General features: G+C 43.1%; 1 protein-coding gene across 4 annotated transcripts in view; it reads right to left on the bottom strand.

Annotated features, from left to right (window-relative positions):
* Positions 1-15,912: 15,912 nt before the first annotated feature.
* Positions 15,913-27,796, bottom strand: part of LOC129840265 (E3 ubiquitin-protein ligase Midline-1-like) — a 45,046-nt gene continuing 33,162 nt past the window's right edge. For all 4 annotated transcript variants that reach the window (XM_055908015.1, XM_055908016.1, XM_055908013.1 and 1 more), the window contains 8 exons: positions 26,689-26,784; positions 23,809-23,916; positions 22,598-22,746; positions 22,323-22,450; positions 21,392-21,535; positions 18,485-18,646; positions 18,030-18,237; positions 15,913-17,757 (listed from right to left, as the gene is read on the bottom strand). In XM_055908015.1, coding sequence (XP_055763990.1) covers positions 17,409-17,757; positions 18,030-18,237; positions 18,485-18,646; positions 21,392-21,535; positions 22,323-22,450; positions 22,598-22,746; positions 23,809-23,916; positions 26,689-26,784 — 1,344 coding nt within the window. In that variant the 3' untranslated portion in view covers positions 15,913-17,408. The remainder of the gene's footprint in view (positions 17,758-18,029; positions 18,238-18,484; positions 18,647-21,391; positions 21,536-22,322; positions 22,451-22,597; positions 22,747-23,808; positions 23,917-26,688; positions 26,785-27,796) is intronic.

The following is a 27,796-nucleotide window of genomic DNA, read 5'->3' as shown; positions in this document are numbered from 1 at the left end:
TAGTCAAGGTAATTTGTACATGTACATGTTCAGAAGAGCGTGTTGTCATTCGACGTTAAAGTCAGAGGTTCCGCTGAACTGTAAAATTGCAAATAAGTGAACAACATTGAAAGACATTTGAAGAGAGCAGGAATGAAGATACAAAGTCAAGGGTGGAGGTGAGGAAGGAGGAATATTTTCACCCTAATGAGTTATTTCTTGTCTGATGGACCCTTATCCCCCTCCCCATGTCTTTGGCTGCCGGGGAGGAGGCTACTGTGAGCTCCAGAGAGAGGCAATGATTCAGAAAGAGCTAAGTTATCTAAATGCCAGGGCTTATGTCACAGAGGGAGGAAGGATGATCGTGGCGGCGAGTAGTGTTTAATCGGGAGTTCACCTCTCACTCATAGAGACTCATGCAGTACACATCCACGGGTGTTGGGAGATTGGGAGAGGCTTGAGTGTGTGTGTTGTCGCTCTTGATCTTTACCAGCTGCGAGGAATGGCGACGGTGTGGCCATCGTTGCTCATCAGATAAAATGAGGACCTGGCCGGGGCAGTGGAGGCTGCTGACGGGAGGACGGCTCATAATACTGGCTGGAATGGAGTCAATGGAATGGTATCCAACAAGTGATGGATACCATTCCATTTACTCCATTCCAGGCATTATGACGAGCTGTCCTCCCCTCAGCAGCCTCCACTTGGCCTGGAGTATGTTCTAATATTCTCTGACGGCTCTTAAAACTGTGTTGTAAACTGTTATGATGAAACCAAGTGACGTGATAACTAACTTATAGATGCCCCACTAAATGTAGTATCTTATACATTTTGCTGCTATGATGTGGAAAAACTCGTATTTTTGCATGGAATGTACAGTACATAGATATTTTCCAACAGATCATATCAAATAACAATACCAGATGAACGGTCACTAGTCAACATTAAGAAAAGTAAATTTTTTATTTTTATTCCCCTCATGCAGAAACTTTCTCAGCCTTCATAAAAAATCTTCAAAGTGCCCGCACGAGTTGTGTGGGTGCAGTTAACTTATAATTATGGGGACATCGCAGAAACATTTCCACTGATAAAGTGTCACTCAACAAACGTGTGCGTGTGGGTGGTCAGGCTATTAGAACACAATAGTCTTCCCACCATCAGCACCACTCCTCCAGACAACAATGCTATGTAGGTAGAAGCTCCTCGAACCTTCAAGAGGAGAGGGGCTGAGAGTCCTGAAAGTACTTGAAGAAGTACAGTGTTGTGATGATCAAACGACTCCATCCAATCCTGGAGATCAGTACTTCCTCGGGCTGTCACATAAACTGCTGACGTGGACAAACGCAGCTCTGTCAGCTATTGTAGAAGAACACAGACTTCCTCCTCGACAGACATACAGCTGCTGCTGCTGCTGCTGTTATTGTTGGCCTGAACTCTCATTTGCAATCGAAAGAAGGAGAAAGAGATGCCTCCATAATGTGAGAGATGGAACTAGCTATTCCATGTTTCGGCCTACAGGCACTTTACATCCATTAAATGAGGTAGTTATCTTTCATGTATGCACGCATGACTGTAAGTCGCTTTAGATAAAAGCGTCAGCTAAGTGGCATGTATTATATTATATATTATGCTGGAAGATAACTTTTATAAATATTCTTCCATTAGTGTGCTACAACCACTTGGTGAGATGAGGCCTGAGGAAGTAAATGTGTCACAGCATCGTTTCGGTCGTCTTATACGCTGGTGGAACGGTTCACTTGTTCTGCCCTATAAAGTTGATCCTCCCGTCGGGGGTCTTCACACTCATCATATTTTCTAAACAGGTTCTCACACACCCACAACTAATCACCCATGCTCCGAAAACAAATATTAATATCTAATATTATTCTTTTGTTCTATTGAGTGAATAATGCATACACCAGCTAAGTTCATTATCTTCAAGGGTGGCCTCTTAATGTATGAATCAAATCAATGATAATGCCAAATCTTTGCTTATGTATGCTATTCATGAGCATGGTGAATGTCGTGAAAGTGCTTAATGTATCATGAGTGGAACGAGAAATAGGGTGATTTTAAACAAGCAATTATTTGAAAAAAACTGAAAAGCCGCAAACACACCCTGAAAAAACTGCAAACATACATGTCAGAAAAAAATGTAATGGCTGTTCAATACACTTCCTTGTATTATCTGTTTCTGCCATCAAGGTGTTGTTTACAAGACAGCTCCTTATTGTATTTCCTGATCTTATCCTTTGGCCCTCTTTCATTTCCTCTTACAGCATTGTATTTAGCCTTGCTGGGAGTGAACGCAGCAACTCCTTTGCCAAGACCAGTCAGAGCCACGCGCTAAACATCCCAGAGCAAACTGACGCTTTTTCTCCTCGTTTTTTTCTCTTTTTCCCCCCTCGACGGATAGCTAGAGGAGTGGTTTCTCCAAGGAAATACAGGAGCTGCCAAAGAATTCATTGAATGTGTAGTTCAATTGATCCCTTGGAGGCTGGTGGTTGGTTGGTGCTGGAGGTTCGAGGGGGAGGAGGGGAGGGAGCCAGGGTTAATATGAAAGGCCAGCTCTGGTTGTCAGGGGATTCTGGTTGAAAATAATACAGAAAAGTCTCCATTTGAATAGTTTCCATTCAATTCTGCTTCCTCCCATGCCAATCTGCTTCTATAAAAAAAAAGTTGGTAAGGAAGGAGATTGAGGGGTTTTATTGGGTGCTAGGGTTGAGACTAAAGGACTATAAATAGCCAGTTAAGATTACAATTTCAGGTTTAGGATTACTCACGGTATCCTTCCACCCCTCTTTCTTTCCATGGAATCACACTGTGTGTGAGAGCGGGGAGGTGTGTCAATGAAAAATCATGTGCTCATCACTTAATGGTAAGGATAAGGTGTTGGAAATAGAGGTGCACCGTAGCATGTCAGGGAGAATAATGCCTCACAGTGTTTGGCATACGTCTCAATCGAAGTGCATCTTTGTCAAGGCTGAAAAGGTGGAGAGCCTATGTCTATGTTGCAGTGGTTCCTAAAAGTGGACCTTTTGTCATCCGACAGATTTGATCATTACAGAGACGAATGCTGGCCTTTGCCATGGTCTAGTGATCACTCCCCCGCTGTAATAGCTGCACAGTGGAACGAGATTAATCCGGCCATCGATTTTGAACTGCTGGTCTCCGCCGCTCGACCTTTGATCCAACCATTAGGTTTGCATTTTACAAAGAGTCCATGGGCACATGCACTTACCTTTGACAGATCGTCTAACAGGAGAGACTAACAAACTATTGATCCCTAATACCCCATCTGCATACTGTCGATTCATGGCACTGTTGTGATAAGTGCCTTCATCTGTTTCGATACCTTTTATATTCATTCAAAATATCATTCAACTGTAGACAGAACTATACACCTATAGTGAGAATATACAGTAAGAGGAAGTCAAATCCCAATGGTATTTCACAGGATCTCAGCTTTAGATCCCCATGAATAATCCCCACCCCTAAGAAGGACGGCTGAGGTTAAAAGTCTTCAAACTCGTCCAGACAGAGGGGTGGAGAGATGGACTCGGGGTGGAAATCGGCTTCCACCTCCCTCTCGTAGATTTGGCAGGCCTACAAAGGGCTACCTGTGAGGCTCTGAAATCCCCTCTCTGTGCCCTGGAGTGTGAGTGGGCCGCTGTTGAGCAGCTCACTCCAATTCTACAGGTTGATTGAAGGAGTGATGCCTTGAATCCCCTGTTGTGTTGCTGGCTGACTATTCCTACGAAGTGCTTTACGGTATCCTCCTCAATACCCCTGGAAATTCCTGTCATTCTACAGGTCAGATGTGGTGAGAAGAATATCAGAGACTATGGTAAAACATGCATAATCACACACACACACACACACACATGCACACATGCACTCTCACAGAGAAACACCCACATGCACACAGACATGCACACACGCACACAGGCATGCGCAGACATGCACACACAAACTCAGAGAAACACACACAGTGAGTTTGTGCACATACACATACACACACTTGTTTTTTTATTACACTTGTGTTTTAATCAGGTCAGGTTTTGCACCACCAGAAGATAGAATCTTTCCTTTGTTCATTAGTCATTATTATTTAATGGACAACCTTTTACTGCACCTCTATGCCTCCAAATGATTGAGTTAACGTTTAGAGATGTAGTCTAGTTGTGTCCATCTACTACTCAGTATCTGCAGAGCAGTTGGCCCAGTTAGTGTACACCCCAATGATACAATGTATAGATAGTATCAATGCTATTTGGTTGCAGTCTTCTGTAGCGAATGGAGCTGGATTACATTGCTATGCATCAGATTTATAATTCAAGGTGTGCAATGGAGAGTCTCTCGACTGACGCTCGTCTCACTGGAGCCGTGCTGACCCATAAAATCGCACCGCCAAATGGATATTAAACTTAACCAACATCCCCAGGTTGTTTGTATTACTCTGGCATGCATTCAGCACACTAACTGCCGGGAGTGAATGTGGACATTCATCTCCTAAAAGACATGATTTCGCCTGCTGCCCCCAGGAAGTAGCAAACATGGAGGGTCGTGAATATGGAACGGGTTGAGGGAGGCTTAGAGTAAAAACATGGTGGAAATCTATTTTCTGACAAAAATCTACACCGGAGGGCTAGGTCTCGGTTTGGAGTAAGAATGGGCGACACGGAAAGCATACGTGACCAACCAAATGAGAATAAAGTCTTGTTTTGTATTGTCTCTGCTGGCTCTGTTCAGTGTTAGCTCTCTGCCCGACAGTGTTGCAGAGGTAGAAATGAGGCCCCATGAGGCTCCAAGCCAGGTTTTCCCAGGCCACTAAGCATCCACTTGTGTTCATTCATGTGTCCACAGCACCCTCTGGTGTTCGGATGTAGAAACTGTATCATTCACATTCAACTCACAACTCACCTGGTAAGAACATTTATTTTAATTTTGCCTATCATCAAGAGGAGTTAAGGGATGTTATATCAAAGCGAATCAATATGCTGGGTTTGTTTTTTCATTGAGAAAACGTACGTTTTTCGTCCCCTGATGAGAGATCTTTATGCAGGTCATTCGTTCTCAATGGCAAACTCCAGAGGAGTATTGAAGAGCAAAAATCTTCTTGATGTCAAAATCAAAGGCAAATATGACAACCTTTGTCATGTATATGTCTGAAAAATGGTAACATTTGCATCACGTCCAGATGTATTTAAAGATATTGCTTTCACACATCATTGGGGCATACTTCCTGTCCTCCAGGACATCTACAGCGCCCGGTGTCACCGGAAGGCCAGGAAGATCATCAATGACCTCAGCCACCGAAGCCACGGATGGTTTTCCCTGCTACCATCTAGAAGTAGGAGACAGTACAGATGCCTCCACCCAGTACGCTGCCCTGAACCTCAGTCACTGTTACCAGCCGGCTACCACCCAGTACTCTACCCTGCACCTTAGAGACTGCTGCACTATATATATAGAGTCATTGAACAATGGTCACTTAATGTTTACATTCTGTTTTACCCACGTCATGTGTATATACTGTATTCTAGTTAAGGCTCATCCTGTGTAACTACTGCTGTACACACCTTTCCTGTTCATATGCTGTCCATACTATACACTCCATTATTTAAGCAATAAGGCCTGATAACTTTGATTTTCTTCTATTTTTTTTAATAGTCTTAATTCTCACTCTATCATTAGTTATTCAATGATAAATTATCACATGGAAATGCTGGGTGACTGCTTGCATATTTGGTCATGGTCAGGCGTCAAATCAGATTACAATCCTTGACGTCTATGGGAATGAGGTCTGTGTGATGCTGTAGGAGACGCTAAGAGTGAAGCGTATTTGTTTCAGTATGTTTTTAAGTGGACAGACAGACAGAAAGACAGACGGACAGACAGACGGACGGACGGACGGACGGACGGACGGACAGGCAGGCAGACAGACAGACAGACGGATAGACATACCCCCTCACCCCTCACACGCACGCACACAAGCACACACCCACACTAACCCCCCAAACCACTTCACACACAGATGCATCTGTGTCTTTCCTTCAACACAACAGGGGCAGCAACATGCCATTTAAGTGTCACCTGGGAGAGCGCCACTTCCAAATCTCTCTCCAAGGGGACTCTGCACAGGTAATCCATAAGCAATTAGCCTTGCGATGCGCCCCGTCATATCCCGCCCCCTGTACAACACACCTCCGCTTGTTTGTTCAACCTACTGAGTCACAGCATCTCTCTGCTATCTTCATTTTTTTTTAAAGGCAGCGCCATTTCAACCTGGCGTGACATAAGTGAAGCTCTCTGCTTTTTCACCATTGGATACTAGTGTGCCCCCCCCCCCCCAAAAAAAAACAAATGAATTACAGAAAATGTGCTGTTAAACTGCTCAGACCTTGAGGGGGAGGGCTAAGCTGTGGTGAGCCATTGCCATTGGAGCGTCAGCATCTATTTCACCCAGCCAGGGGGCTGTACATGTCCTGTGTCTGGGAGTCAGTGTAAGCTAGAGCTTCTCTTCACAAAGTTAACGGTCGGATGGAAACTGGCTGCGCACGTCCTTGAGTGACCTCACTGTTCATTGTTGCTCGGCTGCCCTCGCCATCTCTATTCCCATTGGATCTGCTCTTACTTTGTAGATTAGTGGAAAGGAAAGGTCAGGGACAGACTGGAACACCTAGGTAACACGTTAGCGCTGATGCGGTGACCTTTCAATTTATGGCTTTATCGTTTTCAGCCGCTCGGCTACTCAAGCTGCTTTTTTTTCAATGACTTGAAAGCACAAAAGCTCTCGCAAATGTGGAGTGCAATAAATTATCATCACTTAATTAGCTGGTGCAGTGGTAAAAAGGGGGGCCTGTCCAAGTTTGTTTCACCCTCAGTGAAGATTTTAGGATCGAGGGGTGCAAAATAATTGGATTCTCTTGGCTGTCAGGATAAAATTGCTGACTATTGTGAAAGGATGGAGAGACTGACTCACTGGCTGACTGACTAAATGTGGGAAAGAGAGAGAGAGAGAGAGAGAGAGAGAGAGGGAGAGAGAGAGAGCAAGACAGAAAGACAGACAGACACAGAGAGAGAAACAGCAAGACAGACAAATAAGAGAGAGAGAGAACAAGACAGACAGAGAAGAAAAAGAGAGAGAGAGAGAGAGAGAGAGAGAGAGAGAGAGCAAGACAGAAAGACAGACAGACACAGAGAGAGAGAAACAGCAAGACAGACAAATAAGAGAGAGAGAAAACAAGACAGACAGAAGAAAAAGAGAGAGAGAAAACAAGACAGACAGAAGAAAGAGAGAGAGAGAGAGAGAGAGAGAGAGAGAGAGAGAGAGAGAGAGGGAGAGAGAGAGGGAGAGAGAGAGGGAGAGAGAGAGAGAGAGAGAGAGAGAGAGAGAGAGAGAGAGAGAGAGAGAGAGAGAGAGAGAGAGATAACTTTCTGGATACCACATTCATTCACATTAAAGAAGGCATCAATCTAGCAGTACAAAACATCAACTATATATTCAGGCAAATGGCAAAAGAAGCACAATTGAAATTGATAAAAAACAAAATAAAAAAGATCTCAGATGACAACTGATTTGATGCAGATTGTAAAATTATAAGGAAAAAACTTAGAACACTATCCAACCAAAAGCACAGGGACCCAAATAATGGTGAATTACGCCTTCATTACTGTGAGATTTTAAAACTCTATAAACGTACACTCAGAACCAAAAAAGCACAGTACAACAGCAAGCAGCTGACACTAATTGAGGAGTCCATAAACACAAAAAAGATCTGGCAAAATTGTAAAAAAACAAAAGAAATCTAAACAAGAGGAATTAGCGATACAAAATGGTGACATATGGACAACAGTAAGTTACATGTATTATTCTCTACATATGATTGAGGGTCGGGAACGACAAGGAGGAAGGGGGCCCATATTCATGCAAGAACAAGAGAGAGATAATAAACATGGTTTTGGCCAATAATGCTATCAGGCTCAGAGAACTACAAGCAAACATTATCAGTGACCATGCCATTTTCAATAATGGCCATCAGGTCTCTCAGTCAACACTGGCACGCATCCTGAAAAGACATCAGGTTCAAATGAAACAACTTTACTGAGTGCCTTTTGAGCGGAATTCAGAGAGGGTCAAACGGCTGCGGCATGAGTATGTGGAGGTTTGTATTGTTCACTTTAGCACTGTGATGTTGCATACTGCACACAGGACTTCTTTACATTGACTGTATACTAGACCTATCCTGAACTACACAATCTTGTCTTTCACTGTCTTTCATTTTCACACAATCTTGTCTTTCAGGGAGTTTTGCAGATGGATGCTGAGGAAATCCTGCATGAATTCATATATATTGATGAGGCAGGGTTCAACCTCACAATAGCAAGAAGGAGAGGCAGAAATATCATTGGCCACAGGGCTATAATCAATGTCCCAGGGCAACGTGGGGGTAACATCACCCTTTGCGCTGCCATTTCACAGCATGCGGTGGTCCTCCGTCATGCCAAAATGGGCCCTTACAACACACCTCACATTCTTGCATTTTTTGGACCGATTGCACCACATCGTCACAGCAGGTAATGAAATGCACCAGATGCAATACACGGTCATCTGGGACAACGTGTCATTCCACCGCTCTGCTTTGGTCCAGAACTGGTTTCAACACCATCCACAGATGACAGTAATATACCTTCCAACATACACTCCGTTTCTAAACCCTATCAAAGAGTTTTTCTCTGCATGGCGGTGGAAGGTTTACGATCTCCAGCCCCAGGCTCAGGTACCCCTCATTCAGGCCATGGAGGACGCCTGTGACCAAGTCGACGCCGCAGCTGTGCAAGGATGGATTCGATATTCAAGACGGTTCTTCCCGCGTTGTCTTGCTAATGACGATATTGCTTGTGATGTTGATGAAATTCTCTGGCCAGATCCAGCTAGGCGAAGAGATAATGTATAGTATGTTTACTGTAGTATTTTCTGTACAATATTGTCAGTTTTTTTCAGATTATTTTTTGTTTGTTTGTTGTTGTTGTTATTTACTATAATTGTAACCTGTACTGGATACAGTATTTTACGTTTGTCTGTTTGCTGAGCTAACAGTGTTATGCACACTACTGTAGTAGCATGAAAACTGGGACATGTTTTGTTGTGATTCTCCATGTTGACATGTTGACTGATTTGGGTATATGGAGAGAAATAAATTATATTTTCCTCAGTCTGCAGCGTTGGTCTTGTGTAGTGTTTGCATAGTTGCACTTTCTCTGTGTACTTCATTTACAGTACTCTAATCTCTGACAATTAGACTTGCTAAAAGTGTTTTAGGTTAGCAACAGCAGTGTGTAACTGGTTCAAAAAGATTGAAGTCATATGAAATGTGTGTGTTTCGTATGGTAGCAAAATATTATTTTTAAGAAGTCGTGTATAGTTTTGACAAAATTGTTTCATTTTGCAAATGATCTGAAGTGTTGTGCTACTTTGGTGTAGGGTTGTGCTAATTGTGTGTAGTGTTTTGACAAACCGGGCCCTGTTTTCAAAATTGTGCTTAAACCATTGAAAAAAACTGTAAAACTGTTTAATTTGATCCTGAGTGTAGGTTATTTCCCTGACATCTGGAATCAAGGACTCATAACCCCAATCTTTAAGAACGGAGACAAATTTGACCCTAACAATTACAGAGGCATTTGTGTGAACAGTAACCTGGGGAAGGTTTTCTGTAGTATTATCAATGTAAGAGTTCTAAACTTCCTTAATAAGCACAATGTCTTGAGTAAAAGCCAAATTGGTGTCACGTTCCTGACCTGTTTTCTCTTGTTTTGTATTTATTTAGTATGGTCAGGGCGCGAGTTGGGTGGGGTGTCTATGTGTGATTTTCTATGTTGGGATTTTTGTGTTCGGCCTGGTAGGATTCTCAATCAGAGGCAGCTGTCAATCGTTGTCCCTGATTGAGAATCATACTTAGGCAGACTGGGTTTCACGTGTGTTTTGTGGGTGTTTGTTTCCGTGTTCGTGTTTTTCACCACACTGTACTCTATCGTTTTTCTGCTCTTCGTTTATTTGTTCTTGTGTCAGTGTTTCGCCACACGGGACTGTCACAGTATTTATTTTGTATCACAAATTGTTTTTGTTAATTATTAAATCACTATGGAAACTAACCACTCTGCGTATTGGTCCGATCCTTCTCGCCTCTCCTCGTCCGAGGAGGAGGAATATGACTACCGTTACAATTGGATTTATACCAAAACATCGCACAACTGATCATATTTACACCCTCCACACCCTGATAGATAAACATGTCCACCAAAATAATACCAAAATATAGGCTTGCTATGTCGACTTCCAAAAAGCATTTGATTCTGTTTGGCATACAGGACTGTTCTACAAAGTTATTGAAAGTGGTGTAGGGGGTAAAACATATGACATAATTAGATCAATGTATACTGGCAATACGTGCAGCATTAAAATTGGTAAGAAAAGAACAGACTTCTTTAACCAGTGGCGGGGCCTTCGCCAGGGTTGCAATCTGAGCCCTGCACTCTTCAATATTTACATTAATGAATTGGCCACTATTCTAGAAAAATCCTCAGCCCCTTGTGTTAGTCTCCACAATTCAGAAGTTAAATGCCTACTCTTCGCAGATGACCTATGCCTGCTGTCACCCACAGCACATGGCCTACAGCAGAGCCTGGACCAGCTAGAGCAGCACTGCCAGACCTGGGCCCTGGCAGTAAAGACTAAAATAATGATTTTCCAGAGAAGATCCAGATCTCAGGGAATTAGACCAAAGTTCTCAATTGGTACAAAATATATAGAGTACTGTACACACTACAATTACTTAGGTTTAAAAATAAGCTCAACTGGGCACCTTTTTAATGAGAGAGTGAATGAACTGAGAGAGAAAGCACGCAGGGCATTCTACGCCATTAAAAAGCTAATTCAAATTGAAATACCAATTAAAATTTGGCAAAAACTAATTGAACATGTCATTGAACCAATTTCACTTTATGGCAGCGAGGTGTGGGGTCCACTTGCAAAACAAGATTTCATCAAATGGGACAAACACCCCATTGAAACCCTGCATGCAGAGTTCTGTAAGATGATCCTACATGTCCAGAGGAAAACTACAATCAATGCATGCAGGGCAGAATTAGGCAAATATCCACTAATAATAAAAACTCAAAAAAGAGCAATTACAGTGACCCCCTCTCATATCACTACCAAGCCCTGCAATCCCAAGAGCTGAGCAAATAAAAGAGTCCCCTCATCCAGCTGGTCCTGGTGCTGAGTTCACAAACCTGTTCTACTAACACACTGAAGTCTCAGGACCAGAACATCCAATCAATCAGGATAAACCAAATTACAACACAGTGAAAACAAAACTACGTTGCTTATTGGGAAACACAAGCACAAACACAAAATGCAGTGCTATCTGGCCCTAAATCGACAGTACACTGTGGCTAAATATTTGACCATGGTTACTGATCAAAACCTTAGGAAAACCTTGACAAAGTACAGGCTCAGTGAGCACAGCCTTGCCATTGAGAAGGGTAGTCACAGGAAAACCTGGCTCCCTGTAGAGGAAAGGCTGTGCAACCACTGCACAACAACAGAACCTGAGACGGAGCTGCATTTCCTGACAAAATGTCAAAAATATAAAACAATTAGAGAGTGTCATTTCCCCAAATTTGAAACACGAAAGAAAAACTTTCCTATGTCACTGCAATAGATTTATGCTTCATATTCCAGTTACCTCTGTTTGGTTTCCATGTCTGTATTCCGCCCGGAACAAGGTTCCAAAGATCTCTCTGATGAGAGTAGGCTACCAGTCCTGTTGGGGGAGGATGCAGAGAGCTGTTGGTTGGCAGCGCACTACATTGCTGCCTGCCATAAGTTGAGGGACAGTGTCTGACAGACCAATCAAACTACACATGTACTCTACTGTATGCTTCTTGTTATTGTTGAATGTATGGTTATTTTGACACTTGGTTATTGTTGTTACTGTTGTCCCGTTGACAATTTTGATTCTCATTTTTATTTTTATATTGTAAATATCCAAAATAAGCTTTGGCAATATGTACATTGTTACGTCATGCCAATAAAGCGAATTGAATTGAATTGAGAGAGAGATGGAGAGAGAGAAACAGCAAGACAGACAGAGAAGAAAGAGAGAGAGAGCAAGACAAACAGAAGAGAGAGAGAGAGAAACAGCAAGACAGACAGAGAAGAGAGAGAGAGAAGAAAGAGAGAGAGAGGAAAACAGCAAGACAGACAGACAGAGAGAGAGAGAGAGAGAGAGAGAGAGAGAGAGAGAGAGAGAGAGAGAGAGAGAAGAAAGAGAGAAACAACAAGACAGACAGAGAAGAAAGAGAGAGAGAGAAACCGCAAGACAGAAACATTAGAAAGAGAGAGAACAAGACAGACAGAGAAGAGAGAGAGAGAGAAACAGCAAGACAGACAGAGAAGAGAGAGAGAGAGAGCAAGACAGACAGAGGAGAGAGAGAAGAAAGAGAGAAAGAGAAACAGTAAGACAGACAGACAGACAGACAGAGAAGAGAGAGAGCAAGACAGACAGAGAAGAGAGAGAGAGAGAAACAGCTAGACAGACAGGAAAGAGAGAGAGAGAGGAAGAGAGAGAGAGAGAGAGAGAGAGAGAGAGAGAGAGAGAGAGAGAGAGAGAGAGAAACAGCAAGACAGACAGAGAGGAAAGCGAGAGAAAGAAAGAAACAAGACAGACAGAGAGAGAAGAAAGGGAGTGAGTTAGAGGTGAGACAGAGGCCATAACTTTGCATTGAGTGTATTTGTGAGCTGCCTCTTAATTGAACTTGCCCAGTGGGGATGTAAGAGAGTGGTGCAGACAGATACAGGAGCTGTCAGAGCTGCCTCAACCAAATGGAGAGAGAGGGCTGGAGGAAAACGTGATTTAAGATGAAACGACCACATCATTTGTCATTCTGACCCGGCTCTCAAAGAGCTCCTCCGCTATTCTCAGTTATGATTAGGTCTGATGAAAGAACATCAGAACTATTATGATGTTAGATTACAGACCTGATACCTTCCCAGTTCTGATTAGGCTTGACGGAGGGAACATAGGAGGATGTCATATTTATATACTAATCGTTGTGATGACAGACCTTCCCATCTTCACTTGAGACATGATGATGTCAAGAAAGTGTATGAAATGCTATCTTCTTTGACATTCTATCTTCTTTGACATGTTCCCTTAACTTTTTTGTCGGTGGATTCTGGTGTAACTGGATACAGAGCGCGCTCTGGCTGACTATGCTGGTACAAACCGTATCAATCTGATGAAAAGTCTCCATGTGTTTTTACACAGTGAATTATGGGTGCATTATGTGTCATGTGCAAGTCAGGGTTGTCACGCTATGCCATTCATTGTGCACTGTAATCACGCATCGTGAACATTTAGGCCATCCGATCATGTCTGATCAGACCAGGAAAGAAGGAAGCAAGAATGATGCTTGTTTACAACTGACTCCAAAACTCCTCCCTTCTCATTTATCTGTCATAATAATTCTGTAATCCCAGGGCCCAGTCTTTCAAAAGTTGTCCATCTGGATTTTTCCTATCGGATAGGATTAAATGCATAGACATAGAATGAATAGAACTGACAAATAGTTTACTTGAATGGGGACTCCCATTCTAGTCATTCTATTTCCATGCATTTAGGCAAAATCCAGATAGATAACTTTAGAAAAACTGTGCCCATTGCAGGAGGACTTAAGTCATTAAATGTAATTGCTTCCCAGCCTTCATATGATTGATCAGCGGCACACAGCGAATCAAACGGCAATTTATTACACGTGGCAGGAAGCAAAACATTGTGTAAGAGGAATTAGTAAACTTTGGATTAGGATCCAATGTTCGATTAATGGAACAGCTGTAGTCAGTGAATTAATAGGATCTTTCCCTTATTTGTTTTCTTTGTTTATGTCATAGTATTCCAAATTCACAGATGTTGTTTTGATAAAGCACAATCAGTACTGTCAGATCATTGTTGATAGCTGGACGCCTGTATCAGAGATATTAACCCTCACCATAACCCATACTAAGAGCCAGACTACACAGATTCAACTCAGCATGTGTGGTCCTATTGTAATGAATCATATTAATATCACTACCCTGATCGTTAGACATTGGCACAAGACATTCTATCATTTTTCCAAATTATGTTATGGATTATGGATGAAGTGCTTTCTTTTCACATTATACTGGCCTCTGCTGGCCATTCATGGAGTTGACTCGACTCGGCCTCCACAGTTGATGGAATACTTTTTGTTTAGAGAGAAGAGTATCATGTGCCATAATGTAAAGTATAATTATGTGGGCAACTTTTTCTTATTTTCCTTTCAATACGTGACCAGCAATATGGGTGTCCTATTGAAATGTGTGTAGATGCTTGCTATACAACTAAGTAGCCACATGAAACCAGACAATGTTTATCACATTGAATGAAGGCAGTTGATGTAGACATTTGTTTTTGTTATTTTTCCTATTTCCCTCTTATCAACTATCCTTCACTTCCTGTGTCTGTAGATTGTGATTCTGGGCAGTTCTCTCACGGGTAGCTAAGATTCATGGTGTGTTGGCCAAACATCCAGCCATGAGGGAAATGTCACAGCGCTCCTGCTCAGTCATGACCTCCACTGACCAGTAATTGATGTGCAGGGTCACTGTAAGTTCATGAACAACACACATGCACGCACACAGTCACATATGTATGCACACCTGTCTGCACACACGCACACGCATGCACGCACAAGCATGCATGCATGCACGCATATACATTCACTCATGCACAACGTACATATGCCATCACACACACACACCAAACACACAGCAAATCCCTAAAGCTTTTCCACCGGGGGACCAAAAGAGATGTCATTGAAAATCATGTCATCCTAATAGTTTCCTGGGCTGGTGCAAGAGCTGCCTCTTGAGAATCACTGTACCATCCCACTGGGCACAGATGTCAGTTCAACATTATTTTTGATTTACATTTGGTTGAGTTGTCAACTAACGTGAATTCAATGTGATATGTTGACGGCAGGTAACCTAGCGGTTAAGAGCATTGGGCCAGCAACCAAAAGGTTGCTTGTTTTAATCCACAAGTTGACTAGGTGAAGATTTTTTTTTAAATCTGTCATTGATCAAGGCACTTAACCCTAGTTCCTCTGGATAAAAGCGTCTGCTAAATGATGCAAGTGTGAAATCAATCAAAGATGTCACACTGTCATTGAATTCATGCTTAAAAAAATACTAAATTACTAAATTGATTACTTTTTGCAAGTCCAATCAGTTTTCCACGTTTTCACAGTTTTTGCCCAGTGGGATGGCAACCCTGAGACACTCAGTGGAGTACCACACACACACACACAAACACCTTCCCAAACAATGTTGTCAAACATGTATATTAGTTGGAAGAGGAAGGACCCCAGTCAGTTGTATTCAGGTCTTTGTTGTTTTGTCTGAGGCCCATATTGTTTTGGGTAAGGCCCATATTGCCCGGTCACACCGTTGCCCCTGTGAACCAGAGACAAAAGCCTCTAGCGGACCAGGAAGAGGCCCTGTTGTCTACAGGAAGTTCTCAGGATAAAGTCACCAGCTTGTAGGCTAAACTTAGACATAGGTGGCTGGTTGGGTTGGTTTATGGTGGGAAGGCAAGAAAAAACAATATACTAGGCTACGTTGGTGGTCGGTAACTATTGCTAAAGTTATGTTTACGACAAAGTGTGTGTGTGTGTGTGTGTGTGTGTGTGTGTGTGTGTGTGTGTGTGTGTGTGTGTGTGTGTGTGTGTGTGTGTGTGTGTGTGTGTGTGTGTGTGTGTGTGTGTGTCTGTGTGTGTGTGTGTGTGTGTGTGTGTGTGTGTGTGTGTGTGTGTGTCGTGTATAAAATATACAGTACAGGATGCAGTAAACAAGTTAAAATGTACCTTTCTTTATTGAACCTTTGACAATCGACAAATGCTAGTTCATATTTGTACAGTGACACAAGCATTCCAATCCTCTTTCCTAAAATAGTGTCCACAGGATTCAAACATACAACTGAATTTAAACAGTTTTTGTGGTAACATTAAAGAGTAGATAATCGCTGCATCCATTACAAGGAAACAGATAATCCCAAACCACACCTAAGACACATATTAATGAGTGAACCAATCCATTTTGTTCCTTTAAAAACTTAAAGATGGTCTGTAAAATATCTAGATGGTCCTTCTTTCGAAAGAAGACAGATCAAAAGAGAACATAATACGTTATGTACATCATGGAGTGCCTGTGTGTGGTGGCGAGACGTATCCTACAACGTTTGAGTTCACGGTCACTGGGTCATACAGTGGTCAAGCTGAGGTCAAGCTGTGGCTAGTGGTGGCATCGACCTTGGTGTAATAATGACTGAGTTTGTAAGTGTGGTGCTTCCCTGTGTGACATATGGATGACAAATGCCCAGAGGCATGGTTGTTGTCATTGAAATGTACCTCCCAGCGGCCACTGGACCTGAAGAGAGAAATGATTGTAATAGTCTTGTCCTCACTGTAACTAACAACAACGTGGATGTGTTTTTCAGTTCAGGTTTGTGATTCACTCAGGAGAGGACAAAGTAGTTTGCATTATTTTCATGGATGAAAACAGGATTTGGAATAGACCTGAGAGATACTCACTAACATGCATGGCTGAACTACAAAGGACCTATCCCATTGCAAAGAGGACAAAACATGACCAAAATTAAAGACGCAATTTGTTGTGTTTCCCTGCTTGTCGAAAATGCAACAGTACTTCTACACTTGTGGGTTTAAGGTACTGTAAGGAAGAAAGTAATTATGTTGTCACAAAACATGTATAATTTACACATTCATGTATTAGGACACAATACTTTTTCTAGATTAGAAAGTAACATCGATAAATTGCATCAAAATAATTTCCCTAGATTTATAAATGTCTCCTATCCTTGGTAAACTGACCATAAATAATGTATGAACAATGTGTAAACATAAGGGAAAATGTACATATTGGAATTTATCTAGGCTATTTTCTTACACTACAATAATGAATATCTATCATATAAGCACAAGAAAATGGGAGTAAAATCATTTAAATTCATGGCTACTTTGGTTCCATAGTCATGAAGGTGGGAGTTGGGCAATGCTATAATTCACAACTGTACAGCTACGTAGCTCTGTCCTTCTTTCCCACTACAAACAGCGTTATGGGGTTGAATAGAGAGAGGGTGGTCTGTGCAATTGACGTTGGCCCAAGGGGTGGTCCAAAGTGCCTAAAATGAAATGAGGTGGTAGCATGACGTTTTCTGGGATGATTCAAGACTGAAGACGACCTTTGCTAGTTCATAGAGGCCCAAAGTGCCTTGAAGGTGGCTTAACCTAACCTAACCCAAACCGACTCTAGTTCCACGGGGGTCTCAGTCCTGGGTTTCCAACCCATCTAGGTGTTCAGGGATGGGCAGACCCGTGAGAACAGTCAGACACTTGTTCCATACGTTGAAGACAGGGCACACGGGCTGGGCGAAGGACACGTGGAACGTGTGCAGGTGCTGCGAGCCCACGGCGTCGTAGAAGGTAAGCGAGCCAGCGTCGTAGTCCAGCAGGACGCCCACGCGGCGCAGGTGGGGCGAAGGCTCGATGGCCAGCTCCTTGCTGTTGTGGCGCACCACCCACGAGTTGTTGCAGCGGCACAGGACCCAGGAGGCCGAGTTCTTGCCAATCCACTCGTGCTTGGGGGCCGACTTGTAGGCGATGCCCACCGCATACCTGAGGAGAAAGAAGTAAGAAGACACTGTTAACAAGCCTCTAAAACCCAAACACTTCAACACTTACCAAGTGTTAAAAACTTGTACTTATTAAATGCGCATTGAATGGTTCTCTGCCTGCATTGTATAAATGTGCCTTAAAGTGACTTAGAAAGGGGTGTAACATAACCGCCCTTCTATCTCTGTCATTCTAGCCAGCCAGATCCAACGGGCCAAACACCATGTGGTTCAGAGCAAGACATTGGTCAATCAGGTCACCCAGGTCTAACTCACCATGTGCTTCCTCCAATCAGGGCCTCCCAGTAGTGGCGTCCGCTGTCGATGTAAACGTTGCCGACGACGCCGTAGCTACTCTGGCTGGTGAAGCGCTCCTGGCCGTGTCCCTTCTTCGATGCCGTCTCGTCGCGCTCCACCGTCAGGTTGTCATGGGAGACCTTCAGCTTCTTGTGGGCGGACTTAGGGTCCAGCTTGAATGGTTGGCCTGGACGAAGAGGACGGAGAGAGACAACATGGTTAAGTTAGCAAGGGGCTAGGATAGGATAGGCTATGAAGGCAGCAGCTGTATGTATGGTGTCCATATTAGGACACCATCCCCGACATGTGATGCTGTCCTAATATGGACACTGTATTGATACATAATCCTGTGACCATATTAGGTAAGAATCACGAGATACTTCTCTAAAACTGCATGTCATTATGCCATATATCGTAATGTATGGAGCCCTTACTGTTGGTTTTGAGTGTCCCTGGCTCACTGCTGCGGGCACCTGCCTGGTTGATGGCTTTGACGATGAAGATGTACTTGGTGCCACTCTGCAGGCCGTGGACGGTGTAGTGGTTCTGCTTGATGTTAGGCACAATCATCCAGCTGTCTGCTGAGTTACACAGGCCTGGGAGGGAGACACAGACACACAGTTACAGTGTTGTCATGCATACACACTCACCTATGCATTGGTGCGTAGGAGTGAACACACGTATGTCTCCGTTTGCACACACTTAGTCACATAAACATACACAGATTGGCTATAACAGACCCACAACACAGACGACACATGTACAGTACACATACTTTGTTGTTGAAGTGTTGTGGCCTTGATAAACTTTGAAAAGCAAACATTTTCAATTAAAAAGGTCACTCGTAAACTGCTGAATTCCAGGACATAAGCAAAGTTCATTGTCACATAATGAGGAAATTATTTACTTTGCCTGCCTCAGAGACAGCCAATCCTCAGCCAAGGTAAGTATCATACTTGGACCAAATATCAACATTCACCTAATTAAGTCCATATTTCCCCAAACATATTGTATTTTTTCATTCTTTAGTTAGCGAAGTCTTATCTATAGTGTAAGAGAGGTGTAGATTTGAGTCTGTTTGTGTTAGAAGGGGAGGAAGTCGATTCATGTGTTCCTAGGAGACCAGAGCTATAGGATAGAGAGGAGTGGTCCAAATTCCACTATCAGTCATTTCCTCAATCCATTCTATGGCCTTTTAATCATATCCACGTGAGAGGGGAAGGATACATGATCAGTGTGTTCAGACAATGATTCTTGTCCAAAAGGACTTTGGTGTCGGAGGGTGTAGTAAACATGTGGAATTAAGGGGTCATTTATCATACAAAGTCAATCCATTATGACAAATGGCAGGGATGTTCAAAAAGACAGTCAGCCAGAATGCAATGCAGCACTATGCCATTAATAGTGATTCATGTATTAGGATCCAACACATTCCCTTTCTATTGCCATTCACTCTACTATTATTTACTCTGTTTCATGTGGTTACTTTGGGTGTTAGGAGGGGGGGGGTCATTCACCTCTCAATGGCTGTGCTGTTCCGTGGGACTGTGGCTGTGCTGTACATAGATAGGCTCATACTAAGCTGTGCTGTGCCACAATGATGCCCGTAGGCTTAATTCTCTGACAGAGCGGCATCGTGCTGAGTGCACAGTGTACTCTCCGTAAGCTTCACGCGACATCTGCGAACCCATTACACCTTTTTGTCCGTCCCTATAGGCTACCATGTACCATCATACCCCGTCATCACGCCTGACGTGTGTTCTGAAGGCTGCCCTGCTGTGAATGTATAGTGCACTGTGAATGTATAGTGCACTGTGAATGTATAGTGCACTGTGAATGTATAGTGCACTGTGAATGTACCGCACGTTTGCCAATATTTGAAATGGAAACGCGCCATTCTCACCTCACACATGGCAGCCATTTTGGAACGGAGTGCCTGCCACACATCATATACATTGGTGAGAGAAAACGCAGTGAGTTATGAAGTGACCCTGGGTGAGACCCTATGAGACCAGCGTTTGCCGTCACCCGTTTTCCTCTGCCGTGTTTTCGGAGACATTTCTAAGATGTGACGTTGTGACAACACCTCAGACTCAGCCCAGAGCTTAGCCCTGGTGATTGGATGTGAAACTAGAGCGGGAAGAGAACATAGCGTGTGCAGAGGATGAGGAGAGGAGGAAGTGGAGAAAAAAACACGTGTCACATTGGGTTTACGCCACCCCTCATTAAAAGTGCTGATGTTGGTAGACTTTTTTATTTTTTATTAAAAAGGCCCTAAGAGAGTCTTCTGCTCAATGGAGTTCCAAAGACAACATCTGACACAATTGTTATGTTCAATTATCATTCAAGGGTGAACATGGGAGCCTTCTATTATACATTTATGTTCATTCATTTTGTATATCGGTACCGAAAGACATTCAAAAAGGCATTCAACTTGGGGGCACTGGAGTTTTCATGATGAAAGCATGATTAAAACATGATTAAAGCGTGGAAAAAGCCAGCAGCTCTTGTTCCAAATTGCAGCAACGCTGGGGATGTATTGCAATATTAAAGCTATAGTTCTGGTATTTTTCAGTTTCTTCTCTTTTTTTTAGCTGTTGCTAAATGATATTGTTTGAAGTGAAGTTAGATGCTCACAATACGAGACATCATATCCTATTTATTCTCATGACATCCTATAACCTTATTTGCTAGCCGTCCGCTTTCATCAAACCACACTTCCCCCTCTGTTCTCTTCATCTAAGAAGCTATATTTCCCATCCCCTGACCTCATTTTATATTGCTTGCCCAGCGAAGTATGCATGAGTGTGGCGTTCAGGCGTGATCCGTGGGGGAGGAGGGCTCTGAGCACTGATTCGTGTTATGACTGTAATTCGCTCCGAGTCAGCTTGTCTCCCTCTCTCCTTCCCACTCTGTCCCCTTTGACACTGTAATAACTCAAGCTGAGATCCTGAGATTTGAGCTCACCCCATTGGCCCTAGTCGACCGGCTCGGTGAGAAGAAACGCATGATTCGGTTTTGATTCTTAAGTCCTCCAGCTGTTTGGCTTTGCACTTGATTTATCGCGGGTCTTTGAGTTGGAAAATACAAAATTTATCATCAGGAGAGAGTTGTGAGCACAAAGTGTTCTCTCAAGGTGTTCTGTGCGCTTACTAGCACCATTGGCTGGCCGTGTGAAGATACCATTGTGTGTCTGGTGGTGTGTCTGGTATGCCAGAGGGTAGTTTAACTTACACCCTGATACATACTGACAACATTGGCTTGACCTATGAAGATAGTTGTGTGCCTGAAGGTGTTTCTGGTATGTGTGACTGCCTTTTTGCCTACACCCAGATACTTACTGACAACGTTGGCTTGCCCTGTGAAGATAGCATACTGAAGCTCATAGGAAAGCACTGTGAACTCGTCGTCTGAGGTCCAATGGACGGTGATGGTGTCGTACGATGCAGTGCAGAGCTCTTCTCTGATGCCCGGAGGACTTGGCGCTAGATAAGGGTAATGAGAAATTAGAGACGGGTAAGAATGGAAAATGTTATGCGTTATGGCATAACAATGGAATAACAGCGGTTCACCTTGGAGCATGTCGTTTGACCTCAAACAAAGTACTGTGGCTCGTAAAAGAGGACTGAAGGCTAGTGACTTATATTGATTGCCATGCTTTTGTTTGCTAATGATCATTTATAGCCCAGATGATATTTCAGAGGTTGACAGTGGGATTTGGCTGATGGCATATTTCTCTTCTCTCATCTCACCTCTCTCTCTCATCTCTCTCCCTCTCTTTCTCTCTCCCTCTCTTGCGCTCACCCTCCGCCAGTAAGTACACATCGATGACTCAGACTAATTCACTTAGTGAGCCAGCCTTCAAGCGAAGCCCTCTGCCATCGCAAAGACCTAACAACAACCTCTTCCACGATCTCATAGAAACCTATTCATATGTGTACTGCAATAACATGCAATAACATTGACTATAAGGAAGACAATTTTGACATTATGTAGATGTGGAACTTTGCACCACAGTAAGGTTAAGTGCATTCAGCCACATTTTTAGGTTATGGTTGTAGAGAGAGATGCCAACTCATGCTCTTAACAATAGATTATAGCTACATATATTGTCAGTGCTTTTATATAGTAGATATCATGATATAAAGCAATTCCATGACATAGGCAACAATGTTACAGTATAATCACGATATTGCCAAATTATACATTGTATTGAACTATCACTTTTGACGCCCACCACTACTAGTAACCAGAGCTGATTGTACTCTATACCTGTGAGGTAGTCCAGGCTCTCCAACAGCTTCTTCTCCTTGGTGAAGTCCAGAGCGAACGTGTCAAACGTGTCAGTCAGGTTGATCTCTGGAATCAGGACCTGAGAGGAGGCGGTCGCCATGGAAACCCTAACGCAAACACATATCCCAGAGGGTTTAGTTCACAACTATCCCACTACGTTGCACATTGGATTGACCGTGAATGGCCAATGGTTAGTCAGAGAGCCAGTGTTCGTAGTGAATTTCTACCACACTCTCCTTGCTGGCCTGGCTCACCTTTCGGTGATACTCTTGGCGGTCTGGAGGAATCGGGCATGGTCCGTCTCCTTCAGGGTCTGATCGGCCTGGGTGATGAGGGCAGAGGACCTCTCGATGCACTGCTTACAGTTGGAGATCTGCTGGGCTAGCTTCCTGATCCGGACTGCCTATAAAGCAGATAGGACAGAGGGGGGTTAGAATGGGTTAAAGGTGATTAACTGAATCCCACGTCAGGGATGGTAGAGATTTAGCCCAGATGGGGCGTTTGGGATCGTATCCAGATGTGTTTTGCTTGTTGCTTTCTCTTAACCTAATGTGAGGTTTAGAGAGAGTGATTGAGGGCTGTGAAATGGGATTGGTTGGATGTTGTATTTAGGTCAGACACACTACCCTCATCAACATGTTCTGACCCACTCTCCCTAAACAACTAATCTTTGTTTTCATTCGTATGTGTATATTTCTGTTGCAAATTTCTGGTATTTATGTGAAACAACTTGTCACCCGCATCCTATATCTGGACAATACCAAAGGTGTAGGAGCAGGGAAAAATACCAAATTGTCTCTCTATCGTCTCAGCGGCAACCGCCCACCATTAAGGATTTCCATTTAGGCAGGTTTTCATTTCCAGACGAAAGGTCAGAGCTAAACTGCCTCTTTGGCCCCTGATATTGGTACTTCTACTTTAAGGCCCCGCTCCTGACTCAAGTCCTGACACGAGACCAGGAAGGAAGGAAGTCCCGCCCTTTAAACTGCAGGAACCTGGTTTCTGACTAACCCTGGACTGCTATGGTAATTCCAATACAGCAAGGGAACTGAAGCAAGTAAAAGCAACACAAAGTGTGAAGTCCATTTAATTTCCTCTCTGACTACAAATAGTTAGCTTTGAGCGAATTCCAACTCAGTCAGTCAGTAAAGATAATTGAGACATGCCCTGTAGGTCGGACATTTTGATAATTGAGCATGGTCCAATTCCCCTGGTGACCTTGTTCAAATGTTCGCTTTGCATCATAAATGAACAGATTGAGAGTGAACAGACGGTTTGACTTTCCAACAGATCCAATGCAGACCCCGAACAGAAGGCGAGAGACATTTACCCTTCTGTTGTTTCACTATTACATTCCCTCCCAGGCCGTACGGTTCAGACTGCAGCTCAGAGAAAGTGCAGAGGATTGTGTGTGTGTGTTGGATGGGATTCCCTTTTCAAACCATTGGCCACTCCTGGATCGTACCTTTCCCTCCTTGATTTTGGTCCCAATGATCTGTCTCCTTTGCTGGATGATATCAATCAGGAGGTCGCATTCTTCCATCAGCTTTCCCTCCTGCCGTGATGCATTGACCTGAGAAACACAAATGAAACATAATTCATCCGTCTGATAATTCATAGCCTTAAAGTCAACTGTAATTACAAACCACGTATTGTTCTACTTACCGAGAGTTAGACGAACTCACGGATGCCATTTTTATGTCTGTGTGCATTATGAAGGAAGTTCGAGGTAGTTTCAAGAGCCAACGATAACTAGCGTCAGCACAATGACTGGAAGTCTACAGGAACGCTAGCGTATGGCTTGCGCTAACGCTAGTAGGCAGTGGCTCAGCATTGGCTTGCAAAACTACCTCTAACTTCTTTCATACCGCATGCAGAGATATAAAAATGGTAGCCACGAGTTCATCTGACTCTGGCTTTGTCGAAAGACGAACCTCACTGTATCCCATTAATGGTTTAAAATTATCAAAATGTCCGACCTGTCTCAGGGCAATGATTTAGAAAAAAGTCGAAAAACATGAATTGTTAGAATCTTGCAGTATCCATTTAAAGCTATAGTTCAACTAATGATAATTCAGATGTCAGTTGGTTTTGCATTGCAAATAATATCCTCCAGGTGAATGAATCAATATTGAACCACAGTACCTTAATGTGTGTTTGTTTCTGGCTACTACAGAAGATAAAGAATGCCCGCGCCTGTGTTTTGCTGAGTCTGACAGTGCTCAATTCTATGTAGCATTTGGATCATTTGGAGCATTTGTGATTGTTGAGTGCATGCACACTCAGATCCACTTTACTGGCCACAGACCTTTGAAATAGATGCCTCTTTAGTGCCCATTTTTATGTCCTGGTGAAACAGATTTCACCACCTGGACAAGTTTCAACCGAAGCGAAGCGAAAAAGCAGAGAGGGGAGTCGTGAAAGAGGGGATTGTTTGAGAGTTGCCAAGCCAACGAGGTGTGTTACGGTCACTCCCTGGGGTGGACAGGCTGTTTATGATATGAAAGGGACTCATTGAAACGCACACAGATCCGTCTTTCCAACCCCAGTAATTAGGTTCCTTCGCCCTGTGAGTGGGTTTCTCTACTGTACGTTCACAGGGTTTAGAGGAGATCATGGGTGAGTGCCACTATCTCTCCCTCTGATCTACTATGGAATATGTGTGGATTTTAGGTCTTATGAACCATCTATGTATTACAGTAGGAGATGGATGTTCAGTGAGGACATACTGTATTCCTCTTAAATCATTCTAGCATCTCTTGAAATCTTAGATTCATTAGATTAGTTGAATACTTATTAATTAGCCCCGCATTTCTGTCTTTTTCTCTCTCTCCCCTATATACCTACAAAAACAGTCAAACAAGCACACGTACACATGCTGTGGCCATGTTGCCATGACAGCGTCATGAGTACACGTGGCTGACACACTGTGGGCTCAGCCTTTGGCCATGGCAAGGGGGTGTGTGACGGACATGACAGAGTCTTTGGCAGGAGCATAAGTGATTCTTTTAACCCGAAGTAAATGTGTTTCTGGGGAATTTGCACGTCAAAAGAGCTCAAACTTTTAACAGAAGGTGGAAGAGAGGCTGATTTGCTTTAGAAGGCTTTAAAATATTTAGCGATTTCTCCAAAAAGTATACACACGTCCTGTGTACTCTCTTTAAGTGCTGAGAAAGGGTGTCTTTCCGGTCCTTGCACATTTAGGCACAGTGATGATGACTATACTAAAAATAACTCAAACTGTAATCCTTGGGGTGGATATAGCAAATTAAAATCTACAGATTTAATGACGTTGTTTCATGAGTTGCACAATAATTATGCAAGTCATTCCACATTCCTCAATTATTCACGCGGATTACTTTTGCAAAGTTGATTCACTGAGAACAAGCTGCACATACACACACACACACATACAAAAACACAGAAAGGCTCGAGAGTTAGCCGATACACTCATTATTTAATGGGTGGAAGTGAGTTTAAAAACCATGTACACATTGGTTCCGACCTACATCCACCATGAAAACGAGGTCAGATATTTCCCCGCTTTTTCTCTGATGCATTATTTAAATACATCCGTTTTGAAAGGACCAGGTTTGTGGATTTTAAAAGGCTAAATGAAATGACCAAAGTGGACCTGCGGCCTGTCCTCAAACGTTTTAGTGTACTGGTCACAGTGGCCATGGAAACATAATACAATCTCTGCTTAGAGTATAAAGATAAAGATTCAGGACATGTCATTTCCTAGCCCACTCTTCCCCAATGGGGCTGTGACTCTTTCCTCTCGGGCACTTCTAAATTGAATCAACACAGATCAAGAACAAGTGGCTATGGTCAGAAAGTCTTAATCCAGAAGAACCTTCATTAAAGAAGTGGCACAACCAATCTTCGTATAGATACATCAGTATAATCTGATTGTATTGTACATGTGCATATTTAAATTGGACACGTATATAATATAATACATTTTTATAATGTGTTGCTTGACAACTCAATGATTAGTAGCCTACATATCAGGAAAACGTTGTGCATTTTGAAATTGTAGAACAAGATTCGATATGCAAATTCAGATGAGCAAACTCAAGCGGAGACAGGAGCATCTGTGGCCACATAAACTACTTCAAGATGACATGACAGCACGGGCATAAGCATGTCAGGGAAATCATCATTCTTCATTTGAAATTTGACATCAATACAAAAATTAACAAAGTTTGTAGTTTTCTCTGAGGTGAATAGCATACAGTGAATTGGGCTTGCATCGCATGCACTACACTAACTGAATACAGCATGCCCCTTGCACGTCCACGCATCTCTGAACTAATAGCATGGTCAGTGACAGAGCGCTCACCTCTACATTTTGACAGGTTTGGATCAACTTTCCCATCAACCCCTCCAACTCATTGTTCCTCTTGACCAAATGACTCAGGTTGGAATCCAACGCTTGCTGCAAAAGAAAGAGAAAATTACTATTGAAGACAGAAGAGAAAACAACAATTATTGTCCTTGTTTTTCTGATGAACAAGCCTGAAAAGCAACCTACCATACTTTCAAGAGAAAATAAACACAAAACCAAGCTGATCAAGAGGTCCTACATTTCTGTTTTAGAGAGAGCAAAATCATGAAGCCAAAACAGAGAAGCTTCCTCTTCCTCCTCCCCCTCTTCCTCCCTCTCCTCCTCCTTCACCTCTCCTATTCCCCTTCCAAAATCTCATCCACGGTTGTCACATTTGCTTTTGGAAAATTTGGACACTAACCTCCGGGCGCTGCCCCTGTCCCTCGTCCCGATACCGCCTCATCCCGGTCACTCAGTCTCCGAGCAGGACTCACAGCCAAACACTACTGGCAGAGCCTGAGCCAGAGCCTGAGCCACTCCAGGAAAAAAACTCATGCATAAACCCCCCCGACCGGCAAATGAAGCGTCAAAAGCTCCTCTGACAGCCCATCTACCTATCAAAGAGCTGTTCTTCCTGACGTTTTTTCCCCCCTTTTCCCCTTCCTATTCCGCCTGCCTGTCTTCTTTATTTCAACATTCTATCATATTATTGCCCAACCGACCATATTAAGCCACAATGTGATGTTCAGTAGGGATTAAATGGAGTTGCCCCATGGGTAAACAACGTAAACAACAGACGAGCCTGGCAGAAGAATACGGTTGGGGGGGTTTACCAGTCTAATGGATGGCCTTAATACGACGATGACATAAAAAAAAACACATTAAGGACCATAGGGGATGGCATGATCAACAGGGGTGTAAAAATAACTGAACCCATGCAGGAGAACAGCAATACTACAAGGACTACTAGCGTGTCTTCTTGCTTGATCTCACATATTGAATAGGTATCACTGGAAACCAAAATCGTAGTTCAGTCACCAATTAAGGGGTCAAACAGTATACCCCATGTGACTCCCTCCGTTATGGTCTCCTCAGCATGTTCAATCTAATGTCCGATTGAAAA

The sequence above is a fragment of the Salvelinus fontinalis genome, chromosome 41 (assembly GCF_029448725.1).
Source record: "Salvelinus fontinalis isolate EN_2023a chromosome 41, ASM2944872v1, whole genome shotgun sequence".
Classification (NCBI taxonomy): domain Eukaryota; kingdom Metazoa; phylum Chordata; class Actinopteri; order Salmoniformes; family Salmonidae; genus Salvelinus; species Salvelinus fontinalis.
Note: the sequence above shows the minus strand (reverse complement) of the source record. Positions and strands in the feature narration are given on the sequence as shown.